The sequence below is a fragment of the Thamnophis elegans genome, chromosome 2, assembly GCF_009769535.1.
Source record: "Thamnophis elegans isolate rThaEle1 chromosome 2, rThaEle1.pri, whole genome shotgun sequence".
Lineage (NCBI taxonomy): Eukaryota > Metazoa > Chordata > Lepidosauria > Squamata > Colubridae > Thamnophis > Thamnophis elegans.
In genome coordinates, this window is record NC_045542.1 from 115,702,356 (window position 1) to 115,726,832 (window position 24,477).

General features: G+C 38.9%; 1 protein-coding gene across 1 annotated transcript in view; it reads left to right on the forward strand.

Annotated features, from left to right (window-relative positions):
* Nucleotides 1-23,222, forward strand: part of NCKIPSD (NCK interacting protein with SH3 domain) — a 116,116-nt gene extending 92,894 nt beyond the window's left edge. The window contains exons 7-13 of the mRNA XM_032211309.1: nt 525-611; nt 3,121-3,259; nt 11,787-11,867; nt 13,682-13,810; nt 16,377-16,469; nt 19,452-19,624; nt 21,509-23,222. Coding sequence (XP_032067200.1) covers nt 525-611; nt 3,121-3,259; nt 11,787-11,867; nt 13,682-13,810; nt 16,377-16,469; nt 19,452-19,624; nt 21,509-21,712 — 906 coding nt within the window. The 3' untranslated portion in view covers nt 21,713-23,222. The remainder of the gene's footprint in view (nt 1-524; nt 612-3,120; nt 3,260-11,786; nt 11,868-13,681; nt 13,811-16,376; nt 16,470-19,451; nt 19,625-21,508) is intronic.
* The last annotated feature ends 1,255 nt before the right edge of the window (nt 23,223-24,477 follow it).

A 24,477-nucleotide genomic window follows, 5' to 3' on the forward strand; every position in this document is an offset into this window, starting at 1 on the left:
AAGAGAAGCTCAAATTTTGGGTGCCAACCAAATGATTAAAATTCTCAAATGGAACAATAAATGTTACCTTCTAGCTAAGATAATATACCATTCCTAATGTTTTAGTCAAGTTAGATGAGATCCTAAATATTATGCTGTTGCCTCTTGGGCTAACTCATCTCAGGTGTAGTCAGAATAAATGTTCCAGTAATTGTCGAGCTCATTAGACAATTTTTAATCCTCTCCAAGTGAATAATAACATTCATCTTTTGTCTGGGTTTGGCTCTTTTTCAAGTAAGTTTTTTATGAGTTTATTGCAAAAGCTCTTAGATATTTCTTCCTGTAAGAATGTATATAAAATAGAAGTGTTATCTAAGAGACGAAGGGAAGGAGGCAGAGAAAGAAACATTCTTGTGGCAAAATCTGTTTTAATGCACATACAGTTTTAGTACTACCAACATTGGAAATAGTCTAGATTTAGGGAATAACTCTGTCTTTGTGTCTCTATTCTGATTGTTAATTTTTTTCCCCATTCATTTTTACAGACAGATGCAGATCCAGAAGTATGCAAGAAGATGTGCAGGAGGAATGAGTTTGAATCAGTATTATCTCTTGTGACATATTACCAGATGGTATGACATTGCATTTCGGGCATATAAGTTTGACCGAATATTGAATAGTTTAATTTTTCCTTAATAAATTTGAACATAGCAGTAACACAGCATTGCTATAATAATGCTCTTCTTCCACCCGCACACTATCTCTAGGTTCCCTTATTTTAGGTATATCTCCAATCAGTCCTACTAATTAGTAAAAATAGCAGGCATGGCAGCCCTACGTTAAAGTAGGAACCAGTGGCCCAAGTATAAGAGCGGTGGCCAAATTAGGAAATCTGATGTCAGCACACTAAAATAATAGAATATTCTCAAAGTTTGCTTTGGATTCTCTACATTGGGAAAAATGTGGGTGGAAATAACAATAACATTTGGGGGAATATGCATTTTTGTACGAGATGACCAGGCTGAGCCCGAGAGAGGGGTCAAACACGCCATCAGACTTAAGTCCCTTCACGCCCACAAGAGATCTAAGTCCAGCCCACCTTGAATTCCTTTGACTCTTATCTGCCAATTTGCTTTGACTGTTAGTAGTTCAGATTCTTGTAGAGACCATGAGCTTGCAATAAACCTTTATGTTCATTTTAAACTGCTTGGACTTCCTGATTGTCCTAGCCTTGACAGTTTTGTTTTCCCCAAAAAGTAGAAGTTATGGATAACAAAGTCCCTCCTAGCAATTTGAAAGCTAAATGTAGCTTCCCTACTTTTTAAAAGCAGCATTGAGGAAGAGAAGTAGCAGGCTTACTGTCATTGGAAAGATCTCCACTGGTGCCTAATGGGCACATTAGCAGGTTGTTCCCATTTCTTGGTTAATTGGGACACATCTGGGCATTGCGTTGAAAATTAGGGTATACAGGTGGTCCTCAACCTGCAACTACAATTGGGACTGGAATCTTTTTCATTGAGGGAAGCTGTCATTAAGTGAGATGGGCTCATGACCATTTTGCTCATCAATCATAAACCAGTTGGGGTAGTTAAGTGATTGTGCAGGGCATTTAACAGAGCACTGGAGAGAGGGCTCTGTCTCTTCACCCCATCACACTTAGGTCCACTTATCTTTTGCCTTTTTCTACAGCGTTCTATCAAGGCCACTTCACATCCTTTGACAAGCCAGCCCGATTCTCACAATCATTGGAAGGGTCCTTCTCAAAAATCACATAATTTGGAGAAGGGGCCTTCCAAGCGATTGTGAGAATGATGCCGTTCTCCAGCCTTCCTAGGCTTTTTAGCCTAAAAAATCTTTCTTGCCTTCAAAAATCCAGAAGGTTTGAGGTTCATTCCGGAAGCCCACCAAGCCCATCAAATCCTCCTTCCCCTCTGCTTGCAATCTTCCCTGCCGGCTTCTCCACTGAGTTTGCATAAGAAAGAACAACATTTAGGAATGATTGATAATTGTGACTTGGGGTATTTTGAGTAAAAGATTGGAATATAAGCTAAGATGTAACTAGAAGGAATACTAGAGTAATACTAGAAAATTCATGAAAGCCAGTGTAAGGCAGGTTAACTGTGACATGATTCTTAGAAGCACTTCATCTTTCTCTAGGGAGCAAAAAATAAATTTAAAAAATAGGCCAAAACATGCAGTGATAAAATATTGGCATCTTGACAATTTCTGATGTTCTGAATAGTCATCCCATATGGATTTGGCACAGATTTGTCTGGTATGCCAATTGCACCCTTTGCTGGACTGGGAGACCTGACTCAGGGTCACTCATGGCTTGATCATCTCCCATTTAGATTACTGCAGAGGGTTCTACATGGGGCTGCCTTTGGAGACCATCCAGAATCTTCATCCGGTCTAGAATGAGGCAGCATACCTCTATTGTGTGAGATGCACTGGCACTACGATTTACTTCAGAGTGCAGTTCAAAGTGTTATCACTTTTAAAGCCCTATATTGGCATAGTCCAGGTTTTCTGCAGGAGTACATTTTAGCAAGGCAGGGGTGTCAAACTGTTGGCACGCAAGCCGGATGTGTCACACATAGGCCACCCCCACCCCAGGTTCCCGAAGGGAGAAAATGTTGAGAAACGGCACATGACACAGCGGGTTTGACACCCGTGTCCTAAGGACATCTCCCTAGGAAGCAGGCCTTTTCTGGTGGCAGAACATTATTCCCACTGAAGCTGGCAAGCCTCTCTCCTTCTAGCCTTCTGAAAAGTACTGAAGATCTGACCTTACCCCCAAAGTACTGGGATAGCATTGGGGGGGCGGCATGTCAGGAGCCTGACTTAATGCCAGATGTTTTTTTTTTAACGTTTGCCATTTTAATCGTTTAATATGATTTTTATGTTGTTTCAATTGTTGATTGGGAGTTATCTGGAGTTTGGTATTAAGATGAGCGGCCACTCAGTATAAATGTTTTAAATAAATAAAATAATTTGCTTGCTGAAATTATTGCAGTCCGCATAGAATAATTATTTTCTGAGGTGCATCTGGAATACTTCACTTTCTGAATAGCAAGTAAAAGAAACATGCATTATTTATAGTTGGGTATTTTGTTAATTAAAAACAATTTTCTTCTTAAGGAGCACAGAGTTCCATTACGCCTGCTGCTTCTGAAATGTTTTGGAGCCATGTGCAATTTGGATGCTGCTATTATTTCTGCTCTGGTTAATTCTGTTCTGCCAATGGAGCTAGCCCGAGATATGCAAACTCATACCCAAGGTGAGGCATATTTTATACAGTAAGTCTTCCTATAGCTCAGACAGAATACAAATTTTTCTTCTGATGATATGTCACTACATTGTGAGACTCTTAAGGGATACATTCCAAAGCTTGCACTTATTGCAATAATTGAAGTGATGGTCTGTGTTGAACATGATGTTGTGGAAAATTTCAATATAGATATAACTACCATGTAGTAATAAAGTTACAGATCATAACCTCTTTCTTTTCACTGAGAATCCCTGATACAGATAGTAAAGGGGAAAATTACATTATAGACTATAATGGTAATTTCTTTAATAGAATATATAGAATAGAATGCTGTAGACGTAATATATCTTGAAGTATTTGACAATGTACCCTATAACATGTTGATGGCGAACTGTGTAAAGGTTGAACTGGAGGATGAAAATGTAAAAGATATACAGCTAGTTTTGAAATTCATTCCCAAAGACAAGGCTATTTTACTCAATGATTTCTCATCGGTTTGGGGAGAAATATTGACTGGTGTATCCTAAAGTTCAGTTCTGGGTCTTTTATTGCTCAAGGTTCCGTTAATGAATTGTTAAAGAAGTGGGTGGAATACATATCAGATTTGTGGATTATATAAATTTGAGCAAACTGGCTAGTATCCTAGAATGCAGAAAATCAAAATCAAAACAATATTGATGAGTTATAGAAATGAACAGAAAGCAAGAACATAATTTAACCAAGCCAAATGCAGAGCTCACTTAAGAGATAAAAACCAAAAGTGTAGATATAGGATTGGGAATACCTAAGTTTGTACTATTACATGGCAAAAGTTATTGGAGTAATAAACTGAATATCAACCACTAGTTTAATATGGCTGCAAAAAATGCTAATTTTGGCTGCACCAACAGAAATACAATAATAAGAAATAATGTTTCCACTTTATTCTGCTTTGGTCAGGTTCTACCTTGAAGACCATGTCTCATTTTGGATACCATGATACAGAAAAACTTGCATAGATTTGGAAAAAAAGTAATGAGGCAATAACTGGCAACTATAAACTAAGACAATTTATATTTCATATTTCTAAACTGCCTATCTCCCTAAAAGAGCATCTCTATTGGTGATATGTTTAATATTTTAAAAAGAGAGAGGGAAAGGAAATGAAACCACTGTCCAAATACCTGGAAAGATATCTCATAGAAGGATACGATTTATTATCTAACATTTGAGGGTTCAGGAGACTTGAATTAAGTTATGTTAAAAGAAGATAGATTATGATAGAATGCTAGAAAAAAACCCTTAATAATAAGAGCAACTTGACAATGAAACCTATTACCCAGAGTCACTGAATTTGTTCAGACAGGCACATCTGTTGGAAATGCTTTGTTTTGGCTTCCAAAACTGGACAGCAAATTTGACTTGATCCCCTAAATGGCATTTTCCAATTCTATGGTTTTATGAATTTTTTGATAGTAATCAGTTTTAGTAGCAATTTTCATAGGGAACCTCTATTGTCCTCATGGTGCATGACAATTATGTACTGCTATGGAGGAATGAAGATGAAGGCATGGATGTGGCTAGAACACAACTTTTCTCTCTCTCTCATTTGGAGGCATTTAAAAATGAATTGTGGATTGGGCAAAGCTCCAACTACCAAAGGTCTAAAACACGCCAGAGACTGGTACTTTACAGTCCTTCGTGGCAGCATTTGTAAGGACACTCGGTGATCCCAAGCCCTCTCCTACATACAGAGAGGGATTCAAGGAGACAATTCCTTCATGGGCTTCATTTTCCACCGTGATCATTGGTTCCACTAAAAGTGAAAGCACCTTAGTCTGTCATTGCTTCCCCTGGAAGTCTGCTATAAGGGGTTGGTGGGATTCTAACACTCTTGAATTACTTTTATGTTGGACTTCAGCTTTGAAAGCAAGAACTACCTTTGGCACTTGATAGATCATAGCTGACCAGCACTTGGAGAAACATTCATATAGCATTGGTGAACATTTATTGGCTATTAACAAAAAGCATAGAAAATTTGCCATAATTGTTTTGTTAATACATGGCTCCAGCATCAGCAGGTAGCAGCAGGAGCTAAGCATGCTCCACTCTGCATAGTATTTAAATAGGAAAGCCCTTGAAACTCAAGGATTGATGAATAAATGATGAAGTTGGGAGAAGACAGGGACAAGCCACTTCATAGCATTGCCAAGAAAATATTACGCATGGAGTTGCCAACATTGTCTTATTGGCAGGACAAAAAAAGGAATCTCTTATAATTAGATTATTATCTTTATTTTAAATGACATATCACTAAAAAAAATTCTGATTTAGTAGGAACGACACTTCTATCTAGGATTTAAACAGATCATATTAATAAACATGATCAACTGCTTTAGTATATTTTCCTTTTAAGAAAAAGCTTTAAGATGAAAAACTTCTAAGAGAATATGTTGGAGTGTATTTGCCCTAAATATCAAAAACTGTTCATAAGACACTAAAATGGTCTTTCTCCATTGCAAACAGAAAAAAATACGATAGAAGGAGAGGCTGAGCTAGGGAACATTTTACATTTGATCAAAGCTCTGTTGTGTCTGGGTCTGAATCTGACCATCAAGACTCTTCTTCCCTGCAACTGGTGGGCAACCTTAACAAAATGAAAAGGGAAATCCTGAATAAATGTCAAAGTCATGTTGGAAATCATTAATAGGGATATGCAGTGCTTCCTGTTCAAAGACATACAGGTGCTTTGGGGTATAGGTATGAGTGTAGCATCTATGTACAATTGTTTGAAGTAGCCATACCTTTCTCTGTGAGAAGATTTGTTGGGTTGAAGAATTCTCACCCAAATGTGATGCATCCTTTGAATACAAAATCCTATGCAGCTGTAATAACCACCTTTACACATAACTATCCAATTGTTCTAGGATACATTCTGATCCAAGTACTGGATATGAATTTTGTTTTATGCCTGTCCTTTTGAGATTTGGCTGTGTACACATACTCACTCGCTAGTTTCCTTTTTATCACAGGAGTTTATTGATTGTCTGCCATATCAGAAGACCAAATATTTCTACGTTTGTTTGCAGAACTTTTGGGAGGCTATTTCTCTCTGCAGCTTGATAGGGGAGATTAAAAATGATGCTGACACTTCATATTAGCAGGAAGTTTGCCTCTGCTTCAAGAGGGGTGCTGGCTTGCCGCCATCTAAACAGCAGGATTCCATTCCATTCCTCACTAACGTCAGTCTGTTACATGCTGCTATATTCAGTCATTTCCTCTAAGAAATTCCTGTTGTCATTCATTCAATGTTTATATTCTTTTACCATTGTGCTTGTTGGCAGCCAGATGAATGGGGAGTCTCATTGTGTCTTTATCTTCTCCCTTCATCTCTCTTTCTAAGTCCACCTGCATATCCAGTTAAACTCACAGAAAATATGCATGTTGTGTTGTTTTTTGCATTTGTGTTGCATCTTGACACTTCCTTGTAGGTAGGACTTTCCATCTATTTGGTGTCAGACTCTGGCTTTGTGGTTGGTGTTTCTTTCCTAAATGGCATGAACTTAGAGCGGCACTATAAGCACCTCCACCTTCTTACTATTGCTACTACTGTTACATTTAATTCCACTTTTCGATGTCCAACAAGTAAAGTCTATCAGCAGAGGGGCACATGGGGTTAGAATAGGAATCCCATACATATCCAGCTACTGAGGTATCAGTTTCAGAAAAATGTGTCTTATCTGTTTGCTCCTTGCCATGTTTTCTAACCAAAGCTTATCTTTTTCATAGCTATGAGTTACTGTATTTTTCGGAGTATAAGATGCACCAAGATTTTGAAGAGGCAAATAAAAACAAGTTTTTTCATTCTGCCAACCTCCCCAAAGTGGCCTGTTTTTTTTGCAAAAATTGGCCCATTTTTCCCATAAAAAGGCATGAATAGTCTTTAGGGGTTTGCAGAGTGCTGGGGGGGGGGGGCAAAAACGAGCAAAAAATGGCCTATTTTTTGAAAAATAGGGGCGGTATGGATAGCCTTTAGGAAGCTTATAGAGTGCTCCTGGGGGGGGGGAAATTGAGCAAAAAAGTGCCCGTTTTTTGCTCATTTCTGCCCTCCCCAGCCCCCAGGAGCTCTCTAAAAGCTTCCTAAAGGCTATGCACGGTCATTTTGGTGAAAGGGGCGGGGTTTCAGGAAGCAAAAAATGCTGTATTTGGTGTATAAGATGCACCCAGATTTTCAACCTCTTTTTTGAGAGAAAAAGCTTATTATACTCAGAAAAATACGGTACATCTATCTTGCATGCATGTCGTTGCTCATGTGTTAGGGACTCTTCATTGATTGACATGTGCTCTTTGTTGGCCAAAACTATCATGCCTTTTTCATTGATGTTCAAGTGGTGGTTTATTTAAAATAACAATTGGCCAAGAAGGACGCTATAGTAACAAATAAGCAGCAAAAGTTGGCGAGCACTTTGCACTGCTTTCATTCCTTTCTGAGAGCTATTTTGTAACTCAGTGCCTGGATGATATTTTTGTCCTGTTGCTGTCAAAAAACTGTAAACAGGATTTCTCATGAAAAATGACTTTGTATGGTATAGTGATGGAAGCTTATTTTGGGGCTAGCAACTTGGGAATTGAGGCTGATCCATCTTCTGATAGATTGCAGAGTGTCTAATCCTTTTTTGTGGCTGGCAGAGATCAGGGTAATCCTTGCTGACTCTCAAGCAACTCAGATTGGTGCCAAGCCTGCAGTATCTATTCCATAGCGTCCCAATTTTAGCTTCCCAATTTTAAGGAGAAACATGGGATGCTAAAGCACTAAATTCTAAGTGATTTTGATGAAACAATAGAACACTTCCGCTGACACTGGCATTATGGCTACTGCCTAGTTTTCCTTTGTGAGTTAATTTGCCCCATATTGTTTCTTTGCTGTCACACATCTGGCTGTAGTGCTTTAAAGAATCCTCCTGGAAAGCTTTCTATACGATACAGCAAGGCCCACTTAACTAGAACAGTTGTAATCTGGTCTCTACATCAACAGGCCCAAATTACACACATTTAGTGTTAATCCTGCTTTGTTGAACATCACCTTTCCCCTCCTTGCTGCTTTATTTTGCAGTATTTAAAGTAAAATAAGATGTACCTTAATGTCTAGTTCAGAAAATGTTGATGTTGACCCAAAACTGTAGGAAAAGCATTTTTTTCGGACACTTCTTTTTTCAGACACACTATATATGTGTGTTGCCATCTGCTGCAGAGTCCCCTGGTGACTTGCAATATTATAACTTCAGAAAGGAATACAGTCGATAGTTGCTTTCTTCATAAAATTGTTTGTAACCCCCGTCTTTTTTAAAAATACACCTGTGGTACAACAATGGCCTTTTTGTAGAATGATTTGCTTGAGACACTCTATTCGTTGAAGTAACTAAAACAAATCTTGTAATTGACGTATCTGCTGTCGAGTTCTAGTGATTTGATGTAATTCTTGCAGATCTTTAATTATTCCTGGTCTTTCCCTCTTCAGCAAGTAACAGCTACTGGCCTTTGTAACATAGTAGCAAAATATAATGATATATTTTATATTTGAATTGCCTTACACAGGAAGCAGGAAGCTCTACATTGGAGAAGATTAGCCCTTTTGTAGCATGGGATATTTGTTCAAAGAGGCCTGGCTTATTCCCAACAAAGCTTGAAACTCCATAAAAATCCTGGCAATGTTTTGTTAACTGCCCAAAGGCTCCTACATTTATTCCTCTGCCAGGAGAGTAAATGAGTAGAATTCAAAGTTACTCCTGGTTTTTCATCTCTACAGGTAATTTGCCTGTAGAGATGAACATAAGGTGAATAACTTGGAGAACATGTCAGGGACAACCAGATGTGGCCTGTCATCTGCCAGTTGTCATCCATTCCCTTTGAAAAATAGTTTCAGCTGTTACAGTGATACTATATGTCTGTAGGTCTAAAGCTGGAAAACAAATTCAGCACAAACAGAGAGGGGAACAATGATACAGTCTTCCAGAAAGTTGGTTGCCAGTTTGGTCAAGTGGTTAAGGCATCAGGCTAGAAATCAGGCAGCAGTGAGTTCTAGTCCAACTGTAGGATTGAAAGCAGGCTTGGTGGCTTTGGGCCAATCCTTCTCTCAGCCTGTAAGTCACAATTTAAAAATGGCTTGCATATCCTGTACTGAGTGGGTGAATGATCTACAGTGATCTTCAAGCTTGGCAACTTCAAAACGTGTGGACTTCAACTTCCAGAGTTCCCAAGGCAGCATGCGGGCTGGGGTGTTCTGGGAGCTGGCCCACATATCTTAAATTTGTCTAGCTTGAAAAATGCTGCTATAGAGCATATTTCTTTATTCTCTTTTATAAAGGAGCAAAGGGAATGCATCCAAAGGATGAAACTCTCTGCCGCCTTTTCACATTTTCAAGAGACTTAAGTCAGCCCTGCCAATCCTGATTCAATCAATCAGAATTGAGCTGGAAGGGAGTTAGGAGGTCTTCTAGTCCAACCCCCTGCTCAAGCAGGAGACCCTATGCCATTTCAGACAGATAACTGTCCAGTCTTTTCTTTAAAATTTCCAGTGATGAAGCACCCACGACATCTGATGGCAAGCTGTTTCACTGGTTAATTGTCCTTGGTGTTAGGAAGCTTCTCCTTAATTCCAGGTTGCTTCTCTCTTTGATTAGTTTCCAACTATTGTTTCTAGTCCTGCCCTCTGGTGCTTTGTAGAATAATTTGACCCTTTGTTTGTGGCAGCCCCTCAAATACTGGAATACTGCTATCATATCACCCCTAGTTCTTCTTTTATGTAGACCAGCCATACCCAATTTCTGCAACTGTTCTTGATATGTTTTTGTGTCCTTTTAATCAACTCAGTTGCTCTTCTTTGCAATTTTCCCAAAATCCAGTTAGTCTAATTAATTTCCAATTAATATATGTTTGTGTGACTAGTAGTGCCCACTGATGGAGAGTGATAGTCATGCCATCTCACAGTGAAATAAAATGACACAGTGGATAAGAAAGGAACAAAAAATTTTCTAATATCAAATAAATGTATACTAGTTGTCCTGTATGATGGATAACCTAAGCATCAGTCCTTATTTAAATGACTATTCATTATGGCAGATAATACCCCAACTTCATAGTTTTCTGCATGGCTTGAAGATCAGTTGTAAGTAGGATAAAGTGTGTTTCGTGGTGGCCGTGTGCCTCTTATGCCGCATTTCTCACATAACCCTCTGTTGGAACATGCCAACTAATTAAGATTCAGGAAAGCCAGCGGCTGGGATTCTGTGGAGCATTCATGTATAGACGCTGCAAGTGAAAATTATGCTGCAGTACGAGACTCTGGGACAGGTTGATGCATGAGATCCATGTGTGCTTTGGAAGGGAAGCAAAACTGCACACCTGGAATGTTACTGAATCTCAGAAGGTTTCCACTCACATTTGCTTAGACTGATCTTTCCCAGAGAAAATCTTTCCCTTGTTTTAGGGAAGGCACTTAAGTTGTAGCTAGAGGATATATTTGTATTATATTAAATGCACTTTATATGGAGATCTATTTTTAACTTTTATGTATTTTTAAATATTGTGCTTTTCTGCCTGTTGGTTTGAAAATAGGCAACAACAGTCACCGTGCTACAACGTCCATGTTAGTGGATGCTAATGTGGTGGGTGGATGTGATTCTTGTCATCAGGAATGAAATAAAACCCCATAACTAATGCTCAGAATCACCTCTCAAAGGACCAGGTCTTCACCTGGTGCCATAAAACATATTGTCCCCAGGAATGCAGTCCAGAGCATTAACTTCCCCCACCTATCCTACCTAACTTTATAAAGGGATTATGCATAAATTCATAAGGTTTTAAGCTTTAAGATACATCTGGAAACAGGCAACCATCCAACTGGCCACAATTTCTGCTCAGCCAACAAGAAGCTAAGAAGTTAATTATTCTGTATTTGCAGAATATGACCTAGGTGCTTAGCCATGTCATAAATCTGTCTACTTATCTTGCAGATTAACCAGCCTTGTCAGTTTTTGGATTTCAGATTTTCGGAAGGGTGGTTCAAAACAGAAATATGCCAACTGAATGCTTAAGGGAAGAGTGGCAGAAAAAGGCACACAATAATTGGTTTTTTTATAGCACAAGCTAGTGTCAAGCACTCTGAGACATTGCTAGTTCATAGAATGAGTAGTGCTTCCTAATATAACAGAAGGGAGCTACACCTGTGGTGCAATAAGCAAAAGAAATGTCTTTGAAGCTTTAACCAAATTAGGAGAAGACGCTGTATACCAACTCTAAAATGATATTTGTTGTAGAACATTTACACTCAAGGCTTCTTTGTGGTTGTTGTGGGCTAGCATACACTATCTCCTCATACTGAGATATGTACTAATTTAAAATGTCCATATGTGGTTTGGTTTTTTTAATGCATTTGTTACATATACTTTTCAGTTGTGGCTGTAAAGCAGCAGAAAAGATGGTAAATTCTGAAACTATGAATGTATGATACTCTACCATGGCAATATTGTTAGAATTAATGATTTTTTCCTCCCCGTAGACCATCAGAAGATGTGTTACTCTGCACTGGTGCTGGCAATGATATTTTGTATGGGAGAACCTCTGCCATACCATCACTATGGTGAGAATGATTTACAACATAGGGAGAAATAGATGGCAAGTAGCCACTTAATAGGACTCGTGTACTTCTAGATTTCTCTTACTCTTAACTCTCTTATTTCCAGATCTCTCTTACTAATTGGGAAAGTACCCAAAGTAGGATAAAATTATTTAAGTCCTTAACAGAAACAATGCAAAGTTGTGACAGCTATTGGTTAATTGCTAGGCTTCAGGGATTCTAGAACAGACCATAGACTAGATTCCAATGTTCTTTAAACTTTTTGCATTGTATGTTAAATATATGTGTTACTTTTAATCTATCAATCTAATAAACATTCTGATATACAACATCAGGGGAATCTACGCTATTAAGCAGTGCAGAAGAACTCTAAATAAAATAAATGTCTAATGTTGTATTAGAACTAAAAAGATTTATAACTGCATTGAACAGATATAAAAAGGCCCTGGTAGATTTGGGGGATACTTTAGAAAGAACAAAGGGTGGCTTATAATGTAGGGCAACTTGCTAAACAGAAATAAGAGAGGTTTTTTAAGACCACTAGAAACTAGAAACTGATACAGTATCTGGATTGCACTTTTTTTTCCACCACCAACAAGTAAAAAGCAATAAATCACCAATTTATCTTCCAGGCACGGATCCAGATAACCCTGCTTCTTCAAACTATTGTTTGTCTAGCAGAATAGATAGCAGCTTTAGGGAACAGGGAAGCATTAAAGAAGATATCAATTCCCTTGGAATTTTTGGAGCAACATGTGGAAAGCTGGAGAACATAAGAGAGCAAACAAAGACCTCTGCTTTTATTGACTTTGTTGCTTTATCTTGGTGTTATCCTACAATGGTTTTTGTAAGATTAGCTTATTGCCATAAGCTATAGAGCTTTCATAAAAGATATAGCAAACAAAGATGGGTAGCTAATGTTTAGACTTAACTGTAACTAGACAAACTATTGTGGGACAAGCTTACATGTGTTTGTGATGTTGTAGGTGAAGAGAGTTATCCCTGGCATAGAGATAGTTTTTTAAGAAGTCTGCTCGTTAGTGGTGAAGGGTTCAATTTTGGAGTGGGAGTCTTTGCTGAACCTTGAGTAACAAGGTTAGAATGTAGCCTTCAGGCAGACAGTGGTAAAACTCACTTAGCCTTCAATCTCCCTACATCCTTTTCCTCTCAAATTGAAAAACAGATACTGGGAATTACAACTGTGCATGGGAATTAGTGAACAAGATATCTGTTTACTCTTCCCTCTAGAGCAGCATTCCCCAAACTTTCCAGGCTGGGTGGCCTGGTGAGGTGGGAAGAGGAGATGGTTTTGTGTGAGAGGCAGGCGCACACACACACAGCTTCATTTGTTGCACAGTGGGTACAGGCACCCACTGCTCGCACAAGTGGGGCTGCGAGTGCTGCCGCTTGCCACTTGTGTGAGTAGGGCTGCGTACACATGCTGGTCTACCGCTCACACGAGTGGGGTTACGCACACGCACCGGCCCGTCATTCAGTCTGGTTACGAATAGGTCATGGCTCAGTAGTGGGCCACGGCCCACAGGTTGGGGACTTCTGCTCTAGAGTATATCATTCTTCCCTCCAAACTATGTTCTCCCCATCCACTACTTTAGAAATCTTCCACGAGAGATCTGAGTTCATGGTATAGGTCTACAAATAAACTGGAATTTCCCCCCACATATCTCACCACCTTAAGTGCCAACTAGCTTCAAGGTTGGCTGGTTTTAACTAGTAAGGCTAACACCCATCTCATGTTAGAGTTAATCCTTTCCATGTAAAGATGCAACATCTCTGTCCTTTATTTTTTTTTTCCACAGAGCATCTCAATTCCCAATTTATTCAGTTCCTATTACATGTGATTGAAGATGGATTGCCCTCAGATAGCACAGACCAGCTACCTGATCTGTTCATTAATGTTCTTCTGGCTTTTAATCTTCACATTCCAGGTCAGTGCTAGAAGTTTTCTCCCAACTGAGATTATATTGGAGTTTCAATTAATGTAGAACTTCTTTTCGTTGTCATATGCTAACTTGAAAACAGCCTCAATTTGCACATGTTGTAGAGTCAGGTATGTTCTATGCTTCAGAAGGCTAATCTTTTCTCCTGAACTCACCAGCCAATTCTTAAACAGCTAACCTTGGTGTGGCAGCACAGTGCCCCAAGAACATCTGATAAATTGTCTCAATGTTGACCAAGGTTGTAATTGTTTCCTAAAAGACCCTCTCCCATGTAATCCTATTTCTACAAAGGTAAAACTGCATCTTTGCAATGCTATTGAAGCAATAGCTGTGACTTCACGAAGAGCCTCAAGTTGCATACTAGTCTTGAATAGGGAAGCCCCACCCCATCCAAGACAAAAAGTTTAAAAAAAAATCCCAGATCCAAGGGATCCAAACAGCCAGAGCACTCAGTCTTGGCCGGATTGAGCCTGAATCTGGTCTTTCCCCCACTCAGACCTAAAGAAAGTCCAGACACTATTATTGTCATCCTCTCCTATTCCTAAATATCTCTTTTCTCCCAAAGATACATTTTTTTAATCCAGAGATATAAAATTGCTTCTTAAGGGAATTTCTCATTAAAACTTTCTCCTCATGCAAAGGATGCACATGGATAGCTACCCCAGGCTTCGGAATTAAAACCAAATTTTTCGAGTAAAAGGAGCCCAAGAAGCACACTGCCTTTAATCCTGGCATTTGATGACATAGCTATCATAACTAGGTAGCTGCATTCCTCATGAGTTCGCCTGCATCCGTTAAAAGTCTGTGGCAGCCACCGCATCCTGCAGTTAACTACATTGCAAATTAAGAACCATATCTTTAGTCTGAATCTCTCCAACACTCATGAAATAAATTTATATTCTAATATTTTGAGGGCAGGGTGAAGAAGCATTTTCTATTTTAATTGCACACATGATTATTTATAAGCCTCATGTCACCTCTTAATTAGCCTTTTGACAGGCTATCGTGTACTACAATAGCCTCATTAATGTATTACAGTGCATTCATTTCATTCTCAACCCATAGGAATGATTCATCTTGAATCAGACGTCCCCTTGCTTCTGCTGCTTTCCCCTGTGATTGAAACATGTGTGGAAAGAGTGTGGGTCCGTCATTTGGCAACTATAGAAATTCAAGAGTTGTAATAGTGAGATAAGACTTCAGCTCTGCTTATAACGGGACCGCCTTCCATTTTGTAATACCACTTCACAGTCCCGCTGGTGTGTAAAAAGCCTGGGTTGCATGGGTTAAAACTTCAGTAACCCTCTGCTTTAAGAGAGAGAGCACTTCACAGGATTCTTGCCAGTGTAATTCTGCAGTTAACCAGGCATCTTCCTCCTTTTAGTGAGTGGCAGATTTTCTGCTTATCCCTTGCTGTGCCCTGTGAATCTCATTAACTGTAGAAGCGTTGGAGTCTCTTTTACAAAGATACTCTATTGGATAGTACTTCCTTCTGGAATGCCTGCTCTTTCATATTCTGGCCAGGCTAAAAACCTTTTGGGAAGCGGCTTAACTTATTCTGGCTGGTAGTGATTGCAAGCTTTTTTTAAAAACAAAAAGCAAGACACACAATACGCTGTGATGTCGTCTTGCCTCTCAATTCCAAGCAATTTGGCAAGTTCTTATACTGTCACATGGTAGCTGTCAGATCTTAATTGCTTAATGCATTTATAAATGATGCCATCCCACATTGCATCATTTTGATGGAGGAAGCAGAAAAAAAACACTTATAATCAGGAGCTTGTCATGTAGACAAGGAAAAACATCATTAGTATTTGGATGTAGGTTTTTTTTCTGAGACACAGAATTAATCATGTGACCTGATCAAGTCCACTTTTTTTGCTCTTTTATTCATTATTTTATGTGGCTTAATTAGAAATTAGCCAATCACATCTGCAGAACTACGCAGCTTTGGGAAATATTCTTTTCTCTTTGGGATACGGTGGGAAACCATGATGTATGACACAATAACATAGATTCCAAAGGGAAAAGCAATACCAGTGGGTCACCACTGTGGGGCATTGGTTGAGCTCTTACTAGATACTTCTTACCAGCTGCAATAAAAAAGAGTAGATGAGCTCAGTTTTTTAAAAAAATATTTGTGGGAATAACTTTGATTCTTTTGTTAATTATATGCCATTTGCTGATTGGAAAGTTAGAGAAATTTCAGCTTGCTTGTCATAATATACATGAAGTCTCCGAGTACAATTCCATAGCATAAGCCAATCTTTGCCAAAACATCATTTTTAAAGGATATATTGGTGCAAAATTCCCATAATTTCTAAATAGTCTGGCTGGACCACATTCAGATTCGAAAAGTCTGGAGTAAGTCCTGATGAAGATTGTACAGCCAACCTGTTCTGAAATTAAAACAGTGATGAAACCCAAGTATTTTGCATTAATTTATCAAAGCTTTTGTAGTTTAGATTTCTGTACTGTGTTTTAGCTATCTAGAACAGATATCTAGATATTTTGTTAGTAGATATCTCTAATAAACCCTCTTCTTGTTTCTTAGTTCCAGAGCATAATGTGATCATGGTTACTGTGAAGAAGCACTCTAACATCAAAATATTTACAGAGAAGCTGCTACTGCTTCTGAATCGTGGAGGTAAGGTCTCTTGCTGTTTTATTATTTATCCAGTTTGAGACAGAACTAATGGGAGAGTTGACCTAGGAAACTAGAGGCAGAGGAAGATTGGTAAACAGCCTCTCAATTCCAGAAGGTTTCTGCTTTTTAAAAGGTCTGGGTTAGGAGAATGTGTCCAGCATCTTCATTCGAGACACTGACCTGCTGAAATGTTGGCTTGGTTTCCATTCAAATGACCTGGTATTAAACAGCTTCCTAAACTGTTTGTCCGTGTAGAGTTCAACCCAGCAACACTGAGATCATGGTTCCTAATATAACCATTATCTTCATGAACCATTATCTTCATGAACGTCCACTCCTAATGGTTGTGAAAATCAGCCACATTCTGTTTTCTTCCTTCGTAAGTTTTATCAGACAAGTTTGATCATTGACTTCCAATGAAGATAATGTTCCACACTGAGTGAAACTTTCCAGTCCAGGATATAAGCAGCATGATAGCTTAATTTATTTCCCTATATATGCTTTGTATGCCACAAGAAAGCAACAGTCTGGCTTCTTAGGGAATTCTCCCCCACCCTCCCCCTCAAAAGTCCTCCCCTTCCATCTTTCAATTAGTTTAACCACGGATTACTTTTTCCAGCAGTGAGCCCTGTGTTAAATCTCCTGAATCTACCGAGCCTATAGAAAAGCACTTCATTTAAAATCTGGGAATCCTTATTTCTAGACAGCCTAATACCATTATATCCATGCTTTCCTCACAAAGCTCTGGGCAGTTTAATGCCTTTAGGAGCAGAAAGCCTATATTTGTTTGTGTGTGCAGAGATAAGTGTGTGTTCATTTTGAAACAAAGGAAAATTAAATCAAATTATTTTGTTTGAAGATTAATAGGTTCTTTTATTTCTGGTTTAAGTTTTTTTTTTCCAAATGAAAATTGTGTTCTTTTCATATTGCCAGCCAAGAGCTGGTTTTAGTTTTATATTACTCAACAGAGCTTTAACTTATTTCATTGCCAAATGTCCATTCTTTGAAGAATCCACTGAATATTGAGTAGCAAATTAAAATTTTCTATAGACGCCTCTTTAGAGATAAGTTCTGCTTCCCCAGTAGAAAAGAATTCCTGGTTTTTAACATCATGGGATATGTACATTGATTTCATATTTCTCCATATAGAGAGCAGAAAAACTGTTACAGCTGTTCATATATTAAAAGATAGACTGGTTTACTGTGGTGAAGGGCTAGGTGACCATTTTTTGCCCATTTATATATTTTACACATTTAGTAGTCCATTTGCACAAATATTGTTCAATGAAAAAGATAATTTTGACATTAGATTTCAGTGGCCAAAATTACACCAAACCAGTACTGTGGATTCCCATCATTTTAGGTAGGAAAAAGAAGAAGCCGTAGTTCTAAAGTAGGTTCTGTGAAACACTCAAGTACCCTACATGATTATCTTACTCTAGAACTGACATTGAAAACTCAGGGCATCTCCAGTTTATACTTCAAATGGAAAAGTGTTTCAGAAGTGTGAATTGAAGGGCAGGTTTGAGGGGAAGCTCAGGGCCCTGGCAGGAGAAAATTAGGTATCGGAGAAAGAGGTTTATGAATATAGTTTTATTGACAGGGAAGGCAAGGATTGACAGCCTATAAATACGTTGTATTACTATAAATTTGAATTAAGGGATCCTATGACCTATTTAAAATTATTTAAAAGAAATTATTTCAAGTGTGTATACTTTAGAATCAGGGTTGATTCCTGGTGACTCCCTGGACAAGGCCTTGGCAAGATTTCAAAGATGATTTGCTATTGCCACCTTCTTAGGCTGAGAGAGAGTGACTGGCCCAAGGTCACACAGTTGACTTCATGCCTATCATGGGTCTAGAACTCACAGTCTCCAAATTTTCTAGCCTGATGCCTTAAGCACTGCACTAAACTGGCTCTTCAGTTCTTTGCCTAAGTGTATACAAAGCAATCGTGTGTTCTGCACCTTCTCCACATTTCACTGTCATGTTACCAAAAACCAATATAAAGAAATAGCAAAGAAAGCCAAATAAATTTCAAATCAAGAAGGGTTTTGGTAGTGACACAAAACCAGCAGATCCTTTAGAGATAATCCTGAATTAATTGGATTATGGTTTCATTTTGGAGAAAAATAAAATACAAATTATAAAAGGATCTCCATGCCTGTGAGGGAACACAAAAGCCTATGAAAACAAAATCCAGGAAAAACGAAAACCCTGGGCTTGCCTGTAACTCTTATATTCTCACTGCACTTGTTTAATGCCCCTGATCTATGTGCTAGGAAGTATGGAAAATAAAGGCAGGCTTTATAGCCCAAAATTTGACTCTCCAACCACATAAAATGATAGTTTATTAACTTCACTTATTAAATATATATTAACTGTATTTATTGTTCACATTATAGCATAATACAAGGAGCAAGGACAACCCCAAATACATTTTCTTTAGTTGCTCCAAAGCTTAGCCTTACAAACAACAAAGCCCTCCTTTTTCATCCCACCATCTGGCTATCAGTAAAGACCCCAGAAATTGTCAATGATCTCAAGAAGATTTTGATGGAAAAAGAAGATGTTGCACAAGAAGAAACTTGAGTAAACGTAGTTTCTTCCACCAGAATATTTTAATATCCGAAGAGTTTCATGAGCCGAAATACTGTCTTTCAGACAATTAACCTGGATAATTAAAAAGCACATAAAATTGTATGCTTTATTGATACATCTGCTGTCATTGTAGATGGAGTCAGTTCACTCTATTTAATGTTTCCTCTCGAATAATTTTCTTTAATAAAGGAATGTAAGCTGTGGCTTGGAAGCATTTGATCATTCATGCACACACACCCTTCCCGAATCCTTGCTGGATTGGTCTGAACAAATGCTACCGTAATGCCTGTACCGTGTTATATGGAGTAAATTACTACCTTTCACCTAAATGAGAAATGGCAGTACATGACAGAATATCCCCCGTTCTGTCTTTTTTACCAGATGATCCTGTGTGCATCTTTAAACATCAGCCCCAGCCTCCACATTCTGTGTTGAAATTTCTTCAAGACATCTTTGCTTGCAAGGACACTGCGAGCATCTTCTACCACACAGACATGATGGTAATGATCGACATAATTGTGCGACAGATTTCGGATCTCTCCCCTGGAGAAAAGGTAAAACCTACAGGAGGAAAGATAGTTCTAGATTTTTCTCCTCAAGAGGGAAAACATTACGAGATGAATGTTTGGGGCACATATGAACTAGAAGCTTCTCTCTCTTCTCTGGTCTTAATGCTATAGAATGAGGAGAGGAATCAATGGTCTCGCATATCACTAAACAACAATTGCAGCTGCCCTAGTCAACACAATCAGTGATGAAGTGGGGGGGGGGATGGATTGTGGGTTAGGAACATCTGGAGAGCCAGAGGCTGTTCTAAAGCATGTACAGTAAGTCTCATATCTACAGAGTTGAATAGATTAATAAGATCTCATTTAGATTTAAATTAAATTAGATCTCTATGGTAGGTAATAGTCGAGCTACAAATTGCATTAATTATGTGCCTAATTACCTAAAGTGACATGCACAGGATTCTGATTCAAATTAAGACCACTTTGCACATGGAGAGGAAGTTTAAATTGCTTGCTCCCGTTCTTGAACTTTTCCCATGGAGCTGAGATAGAGGGATTAAAAAGAACAAGGAGGCCTCCTTCAGTGCCAGTAGAAGATTTTTCTTTTTTCAATGAAGGCATTATCGGGATACAAGTCATAACATTTCTTGCTAAACTTATAAGGGAACTGTTCTTTCTTTTTTTTCTTCCCTTTTCAAAACATTTTTTAAAGAAAATGCAAATTTATATAATAAAGCAGCTTTAAGGGCATTTAACCAGTGCTTATACATTGTATTCTGTTCTTACTTCAGAGTAAAAATCAAGGATGGTTGCAATGACATGTTTAATTTATATGAAATTACCAGTAACATTTTTTTTATTTATATCTTGGAATTGCTGCCTACGATTTTATTCTAAGGTTACACTTTCTGGGTATCAGAGATAGCTTTTCTGGTAGTAATGTAGAAGCACATTATGTTAATGCTATAGATTCTGCATTGCCTCCAAAAACCAATTCAAGATGTCACCACTGAAATATGAAGTCATGATGAATTTTTCATAGCCCATGCAAAACAAATCTTGAATGGGTACAGACGTGTTTGGTCCTCTGTTTCTCCATGGTAGAGAGTGCATCCTAAATAAAAATATTTGGAATATTTTTTTTAAAAAAAAATGTGTTTGAAGAATGTACTTCTAACTGACAGATTCAGCTCAAATGTTTTAAGGTCTTCGTTTCTAATCTAATCAATGCAAGCAATTAACTGCTATGTTTTGAGAGTTCACCCTATGATTATGACAGGAGAATCATGAGGATTGCAGCTGGCCCCCAAAACTGGAGTTAGGTGGGAATGGGGAGGTGACACTGGGCCCACATATTTTTCCTTTGAAGAGAGAGAAGGATTTCAATGGGAAATCTTAATATAACTTAAGCTATAAAAAGATTCCTTTTTATCACACAGCTTAAATAAGTATTATGAAAAAACTACCGTGTTTCCCCCAAAATAAGACAGGGTCTTATTTTCTTTTGACCCCTGAAATAAGCACTTGTCTTTATTTTCGGAGAGGTCTTGGTGCAGGAGAGGGCGAGTGTGGTCACCTCATGGGTGCTGCTGTGTTGCAATATTTTTGGGGAGGGCTTATTTTCAGAGGATGGCTTATTTTAGCCCATGCGCTCAAAAGACGATTGGGCTTATTATTAGGGGAGGTCTTATTTTTGGGGAAACAGGGTATCCAGCCAAACAAACTACTTTGAGGGGGGGGGATAACCTACCTAGATGAGCATGAAAACAAGAACAGCACAAGAACTCTTTCAAGTCTATTCTAATGGCTTCTGAGGGACTTCACAAGAATTGACTCTTTCCAAAGTATTTGCCTTTCCAGAAGGCTCCCCCCACCCCGATTTATCCTCTTTCTCAATTCCCCCCCCCCAATTGTCTTCTGCTCTTACAGCTGCGGATGGAGTACCTGTCTCTGATGTACGCCATCATGCGGACTACCCCATACCTACAGCACAAACACCGTTTAACTGACCTGCAGGGGACCTTGCAGCGCATCATGGTGGAAGCAGAAGACAGTCAGCAGTGCCAGATGGACAAAATGATCATCCAAGAGATTTATAAAGAGTTTCCAGAGATAGCTCCCGGAGCCAGCTAATTGATCGAAGGAAAGAAATGGCATGGAATAGAAATACCTCTTGTGGCTATGTCTTTCCCATTCTTCCCACCAGAGCTCCTGCCTTATTAGACCTACAGGTGAGCCCTGGAGTTTCAAGGGAGCATTAAGAGGCCCAACAAAGGAAGTTTCCACATAGATGCCCACCAGTGTGAAGTGCATTAAAAAAAAAAGACCTTTCTAGGTCTGTGACTCGGGGTGGGGAAAGGCCTCACAGATTAGAGGGGGATTTGGCTTGTTAGCGCCATCGGCATGATTTTACTGAAAGCAGGAGAATATTATTATTATCTCCCCGGTGATCTTTGCACTAAAAAAAAGGACAAGGGTGAGCTAAATAACTTTATGCTGTCCTTAGGATCTCAAAGCAAGAAGTCTCCATCATAATTATCTGTCTCTCCGCACATTTGTTCTCCTGCAGCTAGCTACAAAACAGAGTAGGCCAATGATCTGAACAACATGCTTCGGTAATTTTGTGTCTGCAACATCTAGTGCAAAGTTGCCACAGTGCTAGTGAGGGGGAAACGACTTGTTTCTCCTAACGTACCCAGTCAATTTTTCTGATCCATGTATACCTATGTGGGCTCAACATGCCAAGCTCCCTTCGTGACCCCGATCCGAGCAAGTGCCCGCTCGTCTTAAATGCTTAATGCAGTAGTGTTTACGTATGAGTTTCTTGCACGCCGAACAAGGACAAGAATACTGATTGTCCAGGCACTGCAGCAAGAGATCCTTCAAATAGCCTGCTTCTTAGACTCGCCGTGAAGACTTAGACTCCTCTTTGAAAAATATTGCTTCTTTCCTGGTATGTGCTAGCTTTTTTGCCTCTGGCACTGCACATATGAGCACTGTGTGTCTGTTAAGTGGCAACGCACAGTGCGCGATCAGCCTGCGGGTGTTTTTTGCCTTGAGCTTAGTAGCAATTGGTTCTGCCTGGCTTTACCTTTTTCATGTTCAAAAAGCTACCTGAGCCTGATGTCTGCTACTGCTGCTCCTTAATATGCACAAGATGGGAGAAGTCCTCTTTATCTAATTCCTCCAGATCTTCTGCAAAGTGGATTTTGCCCCGTTTCCCACTGAGACCCTTTGACGGACTGGGGCTGTAATATCTCAATAAAACATGCATGCTGCCACAGCTCTTCGTAGTGGGTAAATAAGAGCTTTGCAACTGTTGCTGTAGCAATAGCCTGAATTTAAACTGGAAACATTTGGATAACCTCTATAAATCTAATGGATGCAGGAATAAATTTGAAACCGTCCCTTAGGATAGGGCATCTATTTGACAACCATGTCCATCTAGGGAGCTTCTGCCATTTTCTTTCTTTCAAGTAAAGAATCAATACATGTGCCATCCAAAAATAAACAGCCTATATATATATATCCCTTGTGAATGTTGAAAGGGACTTGTATTTTCATAGAATCAAATTCCTTGTGAATGTTAAAAGGGAATTGTATTTTCATAGAATCAAATAAATGTAGTCCATAGAGAAAAACATTTTCTTGTTCTTGTCTCATTCTAGAGTGTTTCTGTCTTGCAGGCTGTTGTGGGTTTGCTTTATGAATGGCTACATTCCTCTACAATACTACCGTCTGGCTAGCCTAATGCATCACCATTGTGGATTTAGGCTTTTATTTGGACCTTCAGGTAACAAGAGGAAAACATAAGTGCTACTTATTTAGATGCATGCCATCCTCTTACTCTCCCTTTCATGTTCGTCCCTTTTAAAAGTATGTTAGTACCATGTAGCTATATTTTTAAGCCACCTAAAAATAGGAGTTAGTGACAGAATTCTTTTTAAGCAGAAATGTGGGATGGCAAAATTTAAGAAGAGCCAGCCTTGTAACAAGTTTCACACAAGCACGGTTTATTTTGAGGGTAGCTCTCTTTGTGAATGGAGACTTCAGCATAGACTTATTTCATCATGGGAAAAGAAAAAATAGTGAAGGGCCAGTTTGCCATTCGGTTAGAATTCTAATCCAGAAATAACAATATAAAGATTCAGCATGGCCTGGGTAAAAATGAGTGTGGAATAGCAATGTCCTACTGGACAATCCAAACTGATTAGAAAACTGAATGCAAAAACTCATGGAAATGTTGTGTGGAGTTTTTTAAACATTGCATATCCAGGCAAAAATGTGATGTGTTTTGAACTTGCACTTCAAAACATATCAGAATCTAATTGGTGATAGCAAAGCAATAATTTTTTGAGTCTGGAAGATAAGGCTGTTTTCCATGTGGTTTTCCATCATTCTAAATTTAAACTTGAAAAAATCTAGCAATTTGGCAGGTGTAAAATGTGTGAATTGCAGCAAGAAAACCACCCACTCTTCGAAATTGATGAGTTATATTGGATGCATCATATATAGCTAAAGATGACAGCTTATTTATTTATATAATGGATTTCTAGGCCATCCAGCGCAAACTGATTTTAGACAGTGTATAGAAATCAATTCAGAAAAGACCTGTTACTGAACGTGAGTTTGTGTGTCATTGTTTGAGTTATTGACTCCTGGCAACAGCTTTGACTAGTCCTTACAATTTTATGGCAAGATTTTTGTAAGCAGTTTGCCATTGCCTGCTTCTTTGGGCTGAAGGAGAGTAACTGGCCTAAAGTCACCCAATTGGCTCTGTGCTTCTCATAGTTTCCCAGTGTCTATTCCCATGATGGTGAACCTATGGCACACATGCTAGAGGTGGCACACAAAGCCCTCTCTGGCATGCACGCCATCGCCCCAGGTCAGATCTCCAA